General features: G+C 40.6%; 1 protein-coding gene across 1 annotated transcript; it reads right to left on the minus strand.

Annotated features, from left to right (window-relative positions):
- Positions 1 to 1,586: 1,586 nt before the first annotated feature.
- On the minus strand, positions 1,587 to 16,235 carry e2f2 (E2F transcription factor 2). Its single transcript, XM_061696322.1, has 7 exons — positions 15,619 to 16,235; positions 7,693 to 7,783; positions 7,405 to 7,624; positions 6,139 to 6,300; positions 5,588 to 5,702; positions 3,963 to 4,128; positions 1,587 to 3,576 (listed from the first exon to the last, which is right to left on the minus strand). Exons 1-7 carry the CDS (start codon positions 15,865 to 15,867, stop codon positions 3,311 to 3,313), a joined length of 1,269 nt encoding a protein of 422 aa, XP_061552306.1. The 5' UTR covers positions 15,868 to 16,235; the 3' UTR covers positions 1,587 to 3,310.

Genomic DNA, 16,235 nt, shown 5'->3' on the forward strand with positions numbered 1-16,235 from the left:
CGAGCTGCGAATATGCAGGATTTACTGCATTGTGGTAATATTAAGACCACTTTCAATTCTACCCCTTCCCCTTCGTTTACCCCCTTTCCCCTAAGCCTTCTGTTTGGAGGGCCAAGATGAAGGGGTAAGGCAATGGCCTGAGGAATTGGGCTGACACTTGAATACCACCAGGTCATCACCCATCGCCCCCTGTTGGCTGTGTCCTATTCGGTCTCAACAATTGTTTCCATTTCCAAGATGCCATCTTGTGTCAAATGAATGCTAGTATTATAAATTGTTTTTTCTTTAATTTAAATTTGTCTGGCAGTTGATGCAGTTTCTAAGGGTGACTGGTATTTTGAAATTGTCTATAATAAATGTTTTCTACCACATGGTATGGTGCATGTATTTCTATGTTTCATCTTTTAACTACTCCAGAAACACATTTTCATATAAGGAACACATTTTGACAAACTGACTTTACGTTTATTGTCACTGACTCAGGGAGAATGTTGAACTCATTCACAAAGAACAATCAATATCTAAACAGTTCAAGTGAGATTCCATGTACATGTGACCTTAAAAACCTCAAATAAGAGCAGCTGTACTTAAGCCTTTTACACCAAGTCCCACCTCAAATAATACTTAGCGCTCCCTGTGTGACATATATCTGACAATTCGCTTGCTCTCGGTGTGGCCCAGAATAAGAAGTCTCGAGCGGTCGCTGCCTTTGAAAAATCAGCAAATGGCCTCTTCGACTAACATATTGGCATTTCTCTACCGAAGAGTCAAGGTTTTGGTCACAAGTTTTCCCAATGGCTTAGAGTGATTTCTAGACAAGTAAATTTAGGCCAATTTGAAACATAAAAAGTGGCATAAAAATCCTTCATCCTCTTCCGATTCTTACAAACTAGAGCCCATTTCATTCGTGTTGCAAACCTCTATCCAATGACATTTGATGTTTGCAAGTTTTAGTCACATTGCTATGTCATTTTCAGTGAAACAGGAAGTAGCCTGACAGACAAACAAGCATAAATACTTTTCAAACTTCGTTTTTCACTTTTTGTGTTTTTACTTTTTTACCCAATTCCAGCAGTTTAGTCATCATCCATTGACCAGAGGTAGCCTGTTAGCTGACAAACACAAATATGGCTTTTAGAGACCCCCCCAGTTTTTTTACATCTTGGCTTTTAATGCCGCCTGTATCAAAAATGCTATCAACCCACAAATTTAGTCATTACTTGAGAACCAGGAAGTAGTCTGCTCAAATACGAACAAACACACAATTGAAATATGCAGGTACAGTACAAGTCTAATAATATCTTGATATTCTTGTCTGCTCATCATTTGTACTTACTAAATACACTCCTAAATCCTTCCTCCAGTGACCCCTGACCTTTTGGGGCACTCTCCGCCTTTTGTCAGCATGTTTCCAAAGCTACAAAGTTGCTGAGAACAACGCACGGCCGATGTGCGTCTAGCCGAGTGGGTTCACAGTTCAGCCTCGGTCCTTTTCTCTAAATGTCACACCTCATTCGATCAAGAGTCTTTTCGCACTTACTTAGATCATGTTTGGCAACTTCAACTGCAAGACATAATGGCTTCAATATTTATTTATTTCCACGTTTTTAACAAACAAACACAATATTACAAAAAACATTAAGTGCTGGATGTCATACAAAAAAAAATGCCTGTATGAAAACAAATCAGCAAAAATAGGTATAAATACAAAAATCATCTATATGTACAAATACCAGGAAGATAAAAAATAAATGCTGATTGAAATTACTACAAATTCTCAGAATCTATACATAGTAAAAGAAATGGAAATAAAACCACTCAGGCACACACTGTATAAGACCTATTTCCCATGCTGGGGAAAAACAAACAAACAAAAAAAGCAAAAAACAAAACAAAACAACAAAAATCACACCCAAAGACACACTTTCAAGTTTTGTTAGGACAGGACACTTAGGTTATCTCTAAAAGTCCAAACAATAGCCATCTATTCAAATATTACATCTACAAATGGTGCAGGAAACCCCCGCACACATTTGAGCACAAAGGAGCATAACATGACATCCTCAGAAACACAGTAGTAATTGTGCATTACTACGTCCACATAAAATTGAGGCTAATTTGGAAAAGCTTCCAAATAATCAAGAATCCTCCTTATTATTGATATTATTTCGACTTAAGCACCCTCCAAAAACTAGTTGAAAATACTTCACATTGCAAACAAATGACTGAAGATGAGCTTTTTTTTCTGTGAGTGTGTGTGTGTGTGTGTGTTCAGTGCTGTATTATGGCTTGGCATACTTCCTTTCCAGTGATTCAAACCTGTAAAGCTTTACAATGGGCAATTAAAGCTGACGAAAAACAATGCTGCCCCCTGCAGGACAAAGGCTGGCAAGACTTTTGGGGCAAAGCAAAGAGCGAGACGTAATTCCTGAGTTAAATGTGCTATAACAACTGTCTGCTCTGTTTTGTCAATTAGGTCTAATGGCTGATCGGGATACTTTGAGGAGATATTTCTATGCCAAAATTAAATAAAATATAAAACCAATTTTACCAGATGTTTAATATATCAATGAATTCAAATGTGAAATAATTGATTCAAAATAAAATGGGAATACAATCAGAAACATTTATTTCATGCCCTTTTCTATTAATTAGCATTCGTTTGTAATTCTGCAGCGCATTGAAAAATATAATTATATATTCTTTTTTTAAAAATAAATACATTTTTAGTCACAATTTCTCTTATTTGGCTTTACTTATAATTTGGCACCAAATTATTCAATTATTAATTACTCAATTAAAATGTCAAGTACAATCAGAAATAAGTATAGCTACCTTATTATTATGTATTTTACGAACAATTGAGTTCACTGCCATTCTTCATTTTATTGTTAAATTTTCATTTTGTTTTTAAAACTTCAGAGGAACTATAATAAAAAGCACCAACAACCCACAAATGCTCATGATATTCAATAACAATATTTGATGGAAATGTACTATGGCCACGGATGATTTGAAAATCTGAAACGGTTTCCCAGATGTTAGTTTGTTAGATGTGTACTTAATGTTCTGGCCTGTGCGTGTAATGTACGAGTCATACATTTCTTTTCATAGCAGTTTGCTTGATTTTTAGCAGGACTCCACCACAAACTAATCAAGTAATCTCCACAACACATTTTGGGAGGGTGGAACAGGGGTGAAGACAGAATCCTTTGAAATACAGAGCAGGTTTGGATTAGGTTCTCCCCGCCCCCGCTTCAGGGGCATACATGGCTTCATACTGTAATATTTTCAAAATGTTCCGTCACCTCTACAAGAGATCGTTGAGGTCGTACGTGTCGAAGAAGTCAGACACGCCCTCGCCGTCCTCCAGGCTCCACAGGTAGTCACTGTGGTCCAGATGGGGGGAGAAACTGACGAAGGGGGCACCGCCGCCTCCGCTGGGGTCGGACGCGCCGGGTAGTTGGTCCTCGGTCATCTGCAACAAGCTGGGGGGCAAACCCAGCAGACGCGCCACATCCAGCAGAGAGGAGGAAGACGAGGAAGAGGTCGGAGCGGCCGCTGTGGACACGCTCTCTGCATTTGTTTGGGGGGGGGTGAAAAACATTTCCTAAATATTTCATGGGAAATGTGACAATATAATATATTGGAAGCTAAAATATTGCGAGATTGGTTACTCGGATTTATACTCGGATGTCAAGGCACCAGTGTGTATTTATTTGGTATAATGTAGATAGAGAATTATTATTGATGCATCAACTCCACAACCACGCTACAAAACCTTAATTTGAAACCCTAACCGTTGTTTGAAAACCTAAACCAGCTTTGAAACCATAACCCTCGTTTGAAACCCCAATCCAGGCTTCCAACCCTAATTTGAAACGCTAACCTTGGCTTCCAATCCTAATTTGAAACCTGAACCCTTGTTTAAAACCATAAACCAGAATAAAGTCCAAGCATACCTTCAACAAGCTCTTCTTTGACGCTGCTGAGGCTTGCTGGTGTTGCAGTGGGCCTTTCTGGTGTGACTGAGCTTTTAACCGGACTGGCGTCTTCGAGTCCCTCCTCTGGACACAGGTACACTTCTACGGGACCATTCTTACTCTTCAGATAGATCTGCAACGAGCCCTGACAATAAGAAAAACACTGCTAGTCATTGATTGATATTGTTTTAAAGATTCATTTTGATGAGATGGAAGAATGTGAATGTTCAGCCTGAGATAACCTATTGGCGTTGTTTTGTGTTTTTTCTGTAACTGTCTAGAATTTTCTGTAACTGTCTAGAATGCCAAAAGATGTCGCAAAAGCTCGAGGTAATGGGAAAGTAGTAGTAGGTGTCAAGGAAGTACAGTGGAACCTCGATTTTTCGCAGCCCCTAGTTTTCCATAGATTTGCATGTTGAAGCGATACATCTCAACTGATACGCTAACATCTTTGTATGTCGGGGAGGAGCTAAGTTTAGCCTGGGTGGTTAGTGGAAGTTACGGAGAGTCTTTGACGCAAGTGCATTAACACGGGCACTTCCACTGCATTTTTTCTCTCAAAATCACGTCATCCGTTTTAAAGGTGCCATATTTTACCGGACCAACTTTTTCTAGTATTTAGGATGTGATATTGGGTCTATGGTGCCTCAGTAAAACATGTGAAATATGAATTAAAATCGTCCGTGCATTCCTGAGTTCCAGACGTTTATCTGCTGAGAGGCCTGAAATCAAGTCATTCGAATTGCTCGATCTTATCTACGTGACTCGTGAACATCACTGCCTACCTCTCCGTTTCCAAGCCAGCACTGTCAACAGAACAAACGTTTGCTCTCAAAAGTGGATCTGCTACACGGAGGCAACCAATCAGAGGAAAGGGGGCGGTCTTAGCCAAATATGGACAAAATAGATATAAAACTGGGTCAAAAAGCTGTAGCTGTCAGAGGGGCCTTATCTGAACACTCATATGACAAAACCATCCATCCATCCATTTTCTTTACCGCTTATCCACACTCGGGTCGCAGGCTGCTGGAGCCTATCCCAGCTATCTTTGGGCGGGAGACGGGGTACACCCTGAACCGGTCGCCAGCCAATCGCAAGGCACATAGGAAAAAAACAACCATTCGAACTCACATTCACACCTACGGGCAATTTCGTCAGTCAACCTACCATGCATGTTTTTGGGATGTGGGAGGAAACCGGAGTGCGCGGAGAAAACCCACGCAGGCACGGGGAGAACATGCAAACTTCACACAGGCGGGGCCGGGATTCGCACTCCGGTCCCCAGAACTGTGAGGCAGATGAGGTAATCAGTCGTTCACCGTGTCGTCCAAAACCAAGGTGTTTTTTGACACTTTTAAACTACATCCATGTTAGAGAGACAATCTATTGAGCACGAAATAGCTAAAATATGGGACCTTAAGGGAAATACTGTAAGATGAGTTTAAAATGATATAAATTCGATAAACTACAGACCCAAAAGGAAAGTCACGGTCAGACAGTGAGCGGCAGGCGTTTAGACACAATGGAGTGTCGTGGAAGCTGAATGAGGTGAGAAACAAGAAGAGCGCAAAGTCAAAAGAGTCGAATAAAAGACGCGTCCTCACCCCCTCCGTGTCTGGCACCTCCAGCTTGGTCTCAGAGGGGGCGTTAACGGCGATCACAGTCTGCTCTCGGAGGCTGCCGATGGAGCGGATGTCCTGGTATGTCACATAGCCCAGCGTGAAAGTGATGGGTTAAGGAGGGAACGGTAGCCAAAAAAGAAGATGGATGTAAAACATAACAGCGCCCAGAGAAGGATGTGTTCGTTATTACATAAAGAATAAAGCCTCATTTTTGTCACGGGCTACACTGTAATAATTGCATCCTGTCGAGGGTCATTTTGACTGTGAAACCATATAGCTGACACAAAAAAAAAAAAGATGGCTAACTTGTTTTGAAATCCAAACTCAAGGAAAACAACTTTTTCAACTATTGTTCAATGTATTTTAAAAAGTAGTTTGTTGACCAAAAAAACCAAAACAAAAAAACAAAATAAAGCTTGCAAGAAAGATGACGTTGACGCACATGATTTGCATTCGTGGGCCACATAAAATGACTTCGCGGGCCGGATCTGGCCCCCACGCCTTAAGTTTGACATCAGTGATATAAAGGATATCTTTGGCTGTCTTTGTGCTCTGTGAGCTGTTTGAGTTGCGCGCTGATGGAGTGGATGAGCTCGTCCAGCGATCGCTCGGCTCGCTCCAAGTCTCCGAGATCTTTGCGCAACGCTCGGGCCTTCTCTCCTCCGCTGGCGCCGCCTTCGAACACATCTCCAACCCTGCGAGAAGAACACAACCGAGTGTTTGTTTTCTCTTCCAAAGAAAATACGGTTTCTACTTCAAAATACCGTTGCACCATGGGAAATTGGGGGGGGGAACAAAAAAACATGCTGCATTGAAATCATCAGTCAGAACAAAACACGCTAACTGAAGAATATAATTTCTGTAGAAATTGCTTGTGAATGCTGAGGCGCAGGAATGAAATGCTGTAGGAATTCACTGAATTGTTCAAATTTAGAATGTGAGACGAAAAAATGTGAGAGGAGAAGGTAAAGGTGTAAAAATATCTCTTATTTTGGGAATTTTATTGTGAAAATGTGGGAACGCTATAAATCGCTACATATCCTGAATGAGGTGAACAGATTAAAGTTAGAATGTCTTGAATCAGTTGAGAAATGTGGAAGGAGGAGGTCGACATGTAAAATGTCCACATTAATTTGGGAATGTTGGAGTGGAAAAAGTCAAATAGTGGAAATTTCAGTATTCTGAGATATGTGAAAAATAGTTCCCAAAATGTCCTCAATGAGCCAAACCATTTCAAATTGAAATGTGAGAAATACAAGCTTGAAGTTTTTAAGTGAGTGGCCAGATTGTAACGGGAGGAAAAAAAACAAAGAAAAATGACGTGCTTTAATTTTGAATGGTTCGGATTGCGGGATCAACAGACTCCTAAACAGCAGGGGGCGGCGACGCCCTGTAATTCTAATGGAGTTTCACTATTTCCCAGAGAGAAGAAAAGCTACACATTATTTTCATAATTTTTTTTGGTGGAAAATTTTGAATTTTGGGAAAACTGAGAATTTTGGGAATGTGGAAAAATACCGGCTTGAATGTGCAGAATTTTTTTGAATATCTGGAAGTTTTAATGGTTTGAAATTGGTACATTTGAAAAGAATTAATTTCTTCACCGCATCCTGATATATCTGTTTTGGTGTTTATGACACTATTTTGAATATTACAGTATATCTGATGTCGCCAGACCAACTTCGATAAATGGACTTTTGATCCATTGAAAAACGTTTTGCCGCCATCTAAGACCCCTGGTCTATAGCCACTCCGGGTCAAACTATCAAAATGACAGGGGTTTTCTTCCTTGTACTTACAGCCACTGGATGTTGTTCTTTGACTTTTTCCGGATGAGCTGGACTCCTTCGAGGACATTGGTGATGTCGTAGATCCTCCTCTTTTGGACCTCCAGCACCTCCGTGGCCCAGTTCAGGTCCAGGACGCCATCGGGGGACTCGGCGATGAGGCCCACAAATTTCTTGGTCAGCAGGCCCAGCGAGGTGTCGTACCTCGTCCGCTCACCCGGCGACTTCGGGGCTAAAAGGCATTAAAAAAACTCTAGTACCCTACAATAAAAATGTTCCTTTTTTATTTTGTGTTCTTACTTCTTGGACTTGCCGCAATGCCGCCTTTGCCTTTTGGGGTGCGGAACTCAGGGAGGAAAACTGGGTCTTCAAGATCCAACTTCCTTTTAGCCTACAGAAAGAAGAGATGATGCGTTTTAAGTTACACATAAAAATATAAAGGACAAAAGTAGGCCCCTTCAAGCCTGCGGCGCACTGTTTATTAACAGCCTTCCTGCATAACAAAACCCATTGACGTTGAATAAGCGCAAGTTCTGAAGTAAATCATAAAAGTGTGCCACAATGCAAGGCAAAAGAGCCCTGTCATAAATGTGCCAACAGCTCTCAAGTGCAGGAAAAAAGCATCCAATCACACTTTTGCAAGCAATTCAATTCAAGAGGGGCTGCTGGGACAAGGAGGTGGAAGGGGGTGTAATCATCATCTGTCAACACACTGCCTGCATAAAGTCAGAAATCCTCAAAAAAAAAAAAAACAGCTGAACAGAACAGCTGTAAAGCACTTTATAGATTTTTGATGATAAATTTGTAATGATATAAAAATGTCATAAGATTACCAGGAATAAAAGTTTTTTCCCCCAAAAATGAAGTTGTACTCATTACAACAAAATAAGTCTTAATGTTTAAGAGAAAAGTCATATTCTTACAAAAAAATAAATTAAATTAAGAACATTTTTCAAGAATAAAGTTACATTGTCACAAAAAATTGAACGTTTAGAAAATAAAAAGGTTGTAAGACTCAGAGAGAAGTTTGATTTTTGCCCCCCCAAAAAAGGCATAACATCACAGGAAAAAAATATTTCAGAATAAGGTCATTATATGTTGAGAAATTTTGTCAGATAAAATTAGCTTTTTCTTAGATTAAAGTTGCAAGGTTACGAGAATACATTTGCAGTGTTAGGGGAAAAAACAGTTATGCTTTGAAAGAATACAAGGCATTCACAAATTGACTACAGGTATGTGCTGCTTTTGGGGGGAACCTATCCTCAATTATTTGCAAAAAAAGAAAAAAAAATCTCATTGATATATTTGTCCTATGGCTAAAGCCATATCTAACGTCAAAATAGTGCTTTGGTGCCACCTTGTGGCATATTGGTGCCCAGGGAGGGATTATATTAAAGTGAAGGGAGGAGCTTTGTTTAGTCAGGCCATATGCCCTTATCTCATAGAAAAAGTGTTTTTCTGCCACCTGAAAAAAAAAGAATATTAATTATAAATATAATGTATTTATTCATCTATGTCGGCAGCACAATTAAACCCTAACAATTAAATGCTCTTCCGTTAGATGGCAGAAGGAAAAATAAATCTGTGCATCCGACAGTTCCTGCGAGGAAAAAGGCAGGCAGACTACACACTGTAAATCAATTTGTAAATAGCTTGAGGCGAGATCATCATTATTCATATTATTTGTGACATTTTTGTTAGATGTTGTGTCGAGACATTTCTCTAAATATAAAACGGGTGCCAGCTGGCCCGTTAAAGGTTAGGAAACACTGCCTTAGCTTTCAAACCTGCATGACAGGTTACGAGTTGGCATTAAACTTTGAACGTTGACGCTAGCCTTGAAAGTGTGCTTGGAACATTCTTTGATAGAAGGCCAAAATGACGCTCTGGGGCAACAAACAATTCCACGCAACAGTCAATTTGGGCTTCTTGGACCACACCACACAGACTGGAGGCGGAGACACCGAAAGACATTTACCATCCTTATGGCGTTCAATCTTCCTCCTCTGTAAAAACTTGGCAAGTCTACACTCTTCTCCAATGCCCGAGAAGCTACTTGTTGTTGCTAATTATCCTAGACAGCTGGCAATCTCCGGGACGCGAAATGTGGTGAGACGTGTTGGAGAGTGAAAGCCGCCATTGTGCTAGCACGCTAATGTGCGCCACGTCCACCTGTTAGCCGGCGACATCTGGAGCTGTACGGAATGTATAGTAAGCGTGTGGGCTAATGTAGAAAAAATATTGAACACGCACAAGCACATAAAGGACAAAATGTTTATTCAAAAGAAAATGCTGACTGCTAACATCTCCTTTGATAAACACCTAATCATAATAGTGCCTTAAAAGACCTTTAAGAGCAAAAAAAGAAATAAAAGGGTGCAGTATACGCACAGGTGGCTAAAGTATTCACACTATGTACTAACGTACAGACTGAAATGTAAAAGCTTTGCTAAAGTTGTGAACAATGTAACAAAAAATGCTAAATTAGCTAACGATAACTAAAAAGATACACCTTAATTGTACGTGTCGTTCTGATTAGATGAAAAGAACACTACTTTGCTTTAACAACACTATTTTTTTTGCCTAGAAAACGCTATTTAATGAACCCCTGCATATTCACATTTCGGCATTTGCAAATCTGGCAGATTTGTTTTTAAACCTATTCTCTGTTATTTGCTGAAAAACAAACCTATTTGCTGTTTTTATGGCCAGGTCAAAGCAGTCGTTTTCTGCTGGCATCTTCTCCGTAAATTACTGTACTTACATAGTTTTGCTATTCGCGACAGGCCTATTGTTCGCTATCGCCCACGAATAGCAGGCTTTCACTATATTTAGCCATGGAAACCAAATATTATCCCACTAAACCACGAGATTGCAATAAAACCATTATATTTTGCCTTGTAAATTTTATATTTTATACATCACAATTACATTTATTACATAGCCAGCCGCACTCCAGTCACGAAGCCGCGATGGAGGCAGCTGCCTAGCGAGCCGTTCGGCAAGCGCTAAATTTCAAGCCCCGTAACCCGCTCGGCTCCGCCCTTCTCGGCTCCTTTCCGGCCGGCCCCGTTCCTGTCCCAAAGCCGGGGCAGGAACGTTGTGTAAAGAGCAATGGTTTAATAAAATATAATTTCAGTTGTCCTGTCACAATTTCAGTTGATTACGTGTGGTATTCTAAAGTAGCAGTTGTGTATTTCTTTTTACTCACATTATCAACACACAAAGGTACCATGACATACAATTTATATATATATACACCAGAGTCTATGTTCTTCTTCATCTCTTATTTCTTATTCCTCTTATCTGTATAATCCATTTACATGTGTTCAAACTAAGACACCTGGCGCCTCATGTACAAAAAGTGCGTACGCACAAAAACGTGGCGTACGTTCTTTTTCACGGCAAAGGTCAGATGTATCAAGAGTGACATGAGCGTGGAAATGTGCAGTGCCTCACGCCAACTTCATGGCTGGCGTACGCACGTTTCTACAGGTTTTGGTGCTTTGGCGACACTTAGAGGTGATGCTGGGAAACTGTTCTCATAAATCTCCACATAAAGAGACATGTACAATTAGCGCCGATGATGATTTCCACAATGTAATTGAAGCAGGGACTCAGAATTCATTTGTTAACCAGTGTATTTAATGAACCACTGATATTTGTGAGGACACCTATTAATTGATCAAGGCGATCATTTATGCCGCCTATTGCCCTCACAATTGCTGAGTTCAAATTAAGTAAGTTCAAAGGACTCTTTTTATCAGTCTGCACGGGTGCATCAGCAGCCGGTTGTTGCAGCGTAATTGCGTTCCAACCCTGGGGATGCCGGAGGAGACGACAGGGACGGTGGATGAATCCCCTGAACATGCATATTTTGGGGATGCGGGAGGAAACCGGGGTGCCCGGAGCAAACCCACGCAGGCACGGGGAGAACATGCAAACTCCACACAGGCGGGGCCGGGGATTGAACCTGGGTCCTCAGAACTGTGAGGCTGACGCTCTAACCAGTCGGCCACCGTGCCGCCGAGAAGTATGTGAGAATAATACAGGATATGTAGGAGAGCTGTACGATCATAAAGTGTGCTATACGACCACAGTGAAGTGTGTTGTGGGCGTGACAGAGGAATTTCATCTGTAGATGGGAGTGCATCAGGGATCAACTCTGAATCCCGTCCTGTTTGCAATAGTGATGGACAGGCTGACAGATGACATTTGACTGGAAGCCCCATGGACCATGATGTTGGCAGATGACTTTCGGATCTGCAGTGAGAACTCGGAACAGTTCAGAGAGTGTTCAGAAGAGATAGTGAGTATATTAAAAGGATGACATGAATGGAGCTGCCAGTCAAGAGACAGGATATCTATTTTTTATATACTGAATGCAAGGTCTCTGCAGGTTTAATGAAGCCACTTCAATTAAATTTAAGACTTCGCCTTCATTAAACATTACCTTTATGAGAGGGTGATATGGGCTCATTATATCAAAAATAGTTTAAGATATTTTGAGTCCTACAGTATTTTTTTTAAAATGACAACTAGAAGGGGAAGTTAGCCAATATGTAGTTTGTGTGGTGACACTCATGTTTTGCCGCGACCTCAACCAGCCTGCTCACGCGGTTACACCCAAGCAACATCACGTCACAACCTGAAGTCATCTGTCCGCCTGATTGTCACTGTAGTCGTGGAATCTCTGGCGTTGTGTGAAAAAAAAAAAATAATTGCCAGTGCCGGCACCAAGCCTTTCCTGTCAGGCTTGTGTATTACCCCAGATTCCATCCGAGCCAAGGGCAAGTTACAGAACGTCCGCAAAAGAACTACTCTTTAGTACACAAACCCCCACCTGGCTACCACACCCTTGTAGTTATAGTCTAAGGACAACAATAGCTGTATTGCCAAAGACATTGTCAATGTGTTTTCTTTCATAATGAGTTGGGTGGATCTGCCGTTTTGAGCTTGTATTTCGCTTTGGCAGGGCTTGACTACATGCAAACGCCCCCGAAAAACCTTTTAGATCTATCAGTCCAGGTCTGCTCGAAGGCGTTTTTCAGTGTAAACACATACAGTCGTGACCATTGTCAAAACATGAGGCGACGGCCTGTCTTGGGGGTTGGACAGGGGTCCCACACTGCGGTTCCAAGCACCGCAAACAACCATGCTTTGACCTCCCGAGACGAAAGCGCTTTGAATTGACAGTTGAATGCGCTGGTTGCTTATGCGTACGACACAAACGGAGCGTAACCTTTCTGTTATGCGGTAAACAGCGACTGTTACGTGTCTGTTCCATTCAATTTAAAGTAGGGAGCACAAAGTGTCAAATGTGAAAGTGAAAAAGAATGTGTCGGAATTTGCAAGGAAGACTTTTTTATATATATATATATATATATTTATATATATATATATATATACATTGGCACCACAATCAACAGGACACTGATTGATTGGCTTTTACTCCAGTGAAAGTGATTAAAAGGAGCCTTAGTCACACTTTCTTTCTTAGTTACTTTTCTTTTACAAGCTCATTGACACACTAAACTCTACAACATCCTTTTACTTTATACAGCTTGGCTGAAAAACCCATTTTACTTTCCAACTTGGTGTTCAGTTAAATATGGCTCCTGCAAAGTTCTGAGCACTGTAGTCAAGCCGCCGTGTCACATGAGGACATCAAGCCAAAGAGGAATTGAACAACGGCCAATGTTGCAACAATTACAGCAGTGGAAAATGGTGCACTTGTATGCCTCATGTCACATAAAAGAAAAATTGAAACTGAATTTTTTTTTCTCTTGCAATTTTTATAATTTGCACAAGATTACACCTTCAAAAAAACTAAACATACTTTTCTCACAATATTAAAACAGTTTTCTTGTATGATTACAACCTAAAAATAATAAAAGGCATCATTTTTCCTCAAAATATTACAAATGTATGTTTGTAAGATACAAAATAAAAATCCAGCCATCATCTCTTTGCTTTACCACAGAGACCAATATTCTGAGGAGTTGGATAATTTTACGTTAAACAACATCTCTAAAGGATTAATCAATTATCAAATTTAATTATCGCTTCTAAATATTACTTTTACTCTATCACATCGAGCTGCATTCTGCTTTCTACTTTTATTTGTTTTATCAGAGACATTTGTGGCTCAGGCGCTGTCACGTGACTGTTTCACCAATCCAACGTAACCACTAGCAAAGTAATCACGGCAGAGAGAAACTTTGTTTTATAAATATTCAGCCATTTTGCACAATATATTGACAACCATCCATGACCGCTTTGTTCACAATAACCGTGATGCCATTTTCATACCATTTCATCTTTTTTTGGTAAAATCAGGTTTAATAACATTTTGCGCTCGCTCTCAGCTTAGCAATATGACATTGGACACATACTATAGCATGCTACGTACCGTATATACGCAAAGACACACGTGTGGGAGGGAAGCGAAGACCACTATCAGTGTGAAAACACTCCAAGTCTATTGCGTCCTTATCAGCAGCTGGTCGCACACTTATGATGACAGTACAATAAAGACTATCAGCACGCTACTACCGGGGTGTGCAACTTGCCGCCCATGGACCACAGATAATAATTATAATTTGGTTTACCATGTAATTATAAAAACAATGAAATATGCAGTCATAATCCATAAAAATAAACATTTATTTGCTGGTCGCATCATACGTGGACGACCTAAATGCATCGTCTCTGAGGGCAGGTGGCCCCCTCGCTGTACTAATCCTCTTGGGGCGGCTACTAGGGAGGACAAGCCCGAGGGCGAGGGGTGGGTCAGCATGAGATTTGGAGCTAACTACGATGTCACCCCCTTAACCTTTTTAGCTTTGGGCCAATATGACAAACAACAGCTGGTACGGGGGAAACACAGCTCACATTGGAATTTATTTCCCGCTTGAGTTGTGCTTGTCTGAGACTCCAGTTGTCCATTATGACCTTTGGAACCTGCCCCTTCCCTCCTGAGGTGAACAGGTTACACAGGCAGACAGGTCTGCCTGTGTGAGCTGTTACACCAGTGTCATCACTAAAAAAAAAAGGATGAAAAGTAATAACAAATGGAGACTAGTTGATGGCTGATGCCAGATATTTCCTCGCTGATATGATACCAAGTCTGGTATCGCCGATACCAGTATCAAATACTCAGGATACACTGATACAACTTTTTTTCAGACCGAGTAAGAGTACAAGTACTTACAGTACATTTGAAAACTCACCGATACCACATAATACATACATACATATTTAAAATTACAGACGTAATGATAATGCCATTATGTCATGGCATGTTTCAACCAAGAATAATAGTTTTTAAGAGTAACAACTTGTCATGGCAAGGCAACAGCAATAACAGAATAAATCCCATAGAGTATTACAAAACAAAACAAAATGTCACTCTAAAGGCGACAGATCAAAGTTTGGGTTCATAATGGAAGCTGTTTTGAGCTCATTACACAGTAAAATACAAAACACAGACGAAATAGGAACACCTATTTATCAACTATAGGTAGTGGCACCGAGTAGTTAGTTAGTCAGTAAATATTGATATTTTGTGCTGTATCATGAAGAGAGCAGCATGTAACAGTTTAAAATTTTCAGATATTGATATGTTATATGACAGTATTGATATATCTTTCTGATCAAAACTAATGGAGACATTTTCTCTTTTTAGAACTTTTCAATAACAGTGCAACACACACAAGTAAAAAAATAAATAATAATAATTTAATTCAAACTTAAAATATTCATATTATGTCACATATCGGGAAGGTTGGTATCATAGTCGTCACTGTCTATCTCTATCCATCCAATAATGATGAGACACTGTCTTTTAGTAACTTTTCAAGAATCCAAACATGGAAATCGGTCGTATTTATCAAACGCACACCAATACTAATAACGTTCCTATAAATAATAATGATTTGTTGTCCTGGTATAATGGTCTCTATAGTTCATTATTGATCCCCCCAACACCAATAAATAAATAACAATAACTTTTCTGATATTGATATCTGTCCTGTATCTGAAGACTGTTATCATAGTATCGATCCCCATTTTCTCATATACTATACTGTAATAATTTGGCCAGTATGCAGCCCTCTCAAATGTTTGTCTCTATTGTGTCTTCGCACGTCAACACCAATTCAAACATGCATACCAGTGCAACATTATTCCACCCACACACAGAGGGTTCGTTGTTCGATTCCTTACCGGCAGCCGTCCGGTGGACGATCGGATGGGCTTCTGGTCGGGTCCGTGGGGGGTCGAGTAGAGGCTGTGGGCTCTTTGTTCCACCACGGCGGTGTTGGGGCAGATCTGGCTGAAGTAGCCCACCGGTACCGTGCTCAGGGGCGGGCTGGACAGGCCGCTGCTGAACAATTCGCCGGCCAGGAGCTTCATCTTGGACTGGCTGCACGGAAGTCCCGACGCCTGAGTGACGCCTTTGGGCAGGCGCATCATTGTATCCGAAGAGGACCCGGATTAAAACAAAAATAATTTTTAAAAAAATTAAAAAGTCGATTTAGGCTTTATACGAGTTCTATAAGTCTAAATGGCGTCTAAAGTATGCATGCAAGAAACAACAAGACATCGGTTCCGAGTGGTGACGTCACCTAAAACGTGAACGAAGCCTGTTAAAATGTGCACACAAATTCGCCTCACAACAAGCCACAAAAAAAGAAAGAAAAAAAAAAAAAAAAAAAAAAAAAAAGCTGACCAAAGTATGTTCAAAAGTCCAGAAGGTCGCACAGAAAGACCACCGAGGGTTCGCGAAATTGTGCTTCCGGCTTGCTTTTTTTTTTTTTCTTCTCCCCGTCGTGTGTTTGTGT

Source organism: Phycodurus eques, chromosome 14, assembly GCF_024500275.1.
Source record: "Phycodurus eques isolate BA_2022a chromosome 14, UOR_Pequ_1.1, whole genome shotgun sequence".
NCBI classification, from domain to species: domain Eukaryota; kingdom Metazoa; phylum Chordata; class Actinopteri; order Syngnathiformes; family Syngnathidae; genus Phycodurus; species Phycodurus eques.

What these genes read in the sequence shown, in the direction of transcription:
- e2f2 (XM_061696322.1), bottom strand. Translation starts at nt 15,867, where the DNA reads ATGATGCGCCTGCCCAAAGGCGTCACTCAGGCGTCGGGACTTCCGTGC. An exon ending in AAGAACAACATCCAGTGGCT is followed by an intron (nt 6,301 to 7,404) that starts GTAAGTACAAGG and finishes TTCTTCTCGCAG; the next exon opens with GGTTGGAGATGTGTTCGAAG. An exon ending in GAGCACAAAGACAGCCAAAG is followed by an intron (nt 5,703 to 6,138) that starts ATATCCTTTATA and finishes CATCACTTTCAC; the next exon opens with GCTGGGCTATGTGACATACC.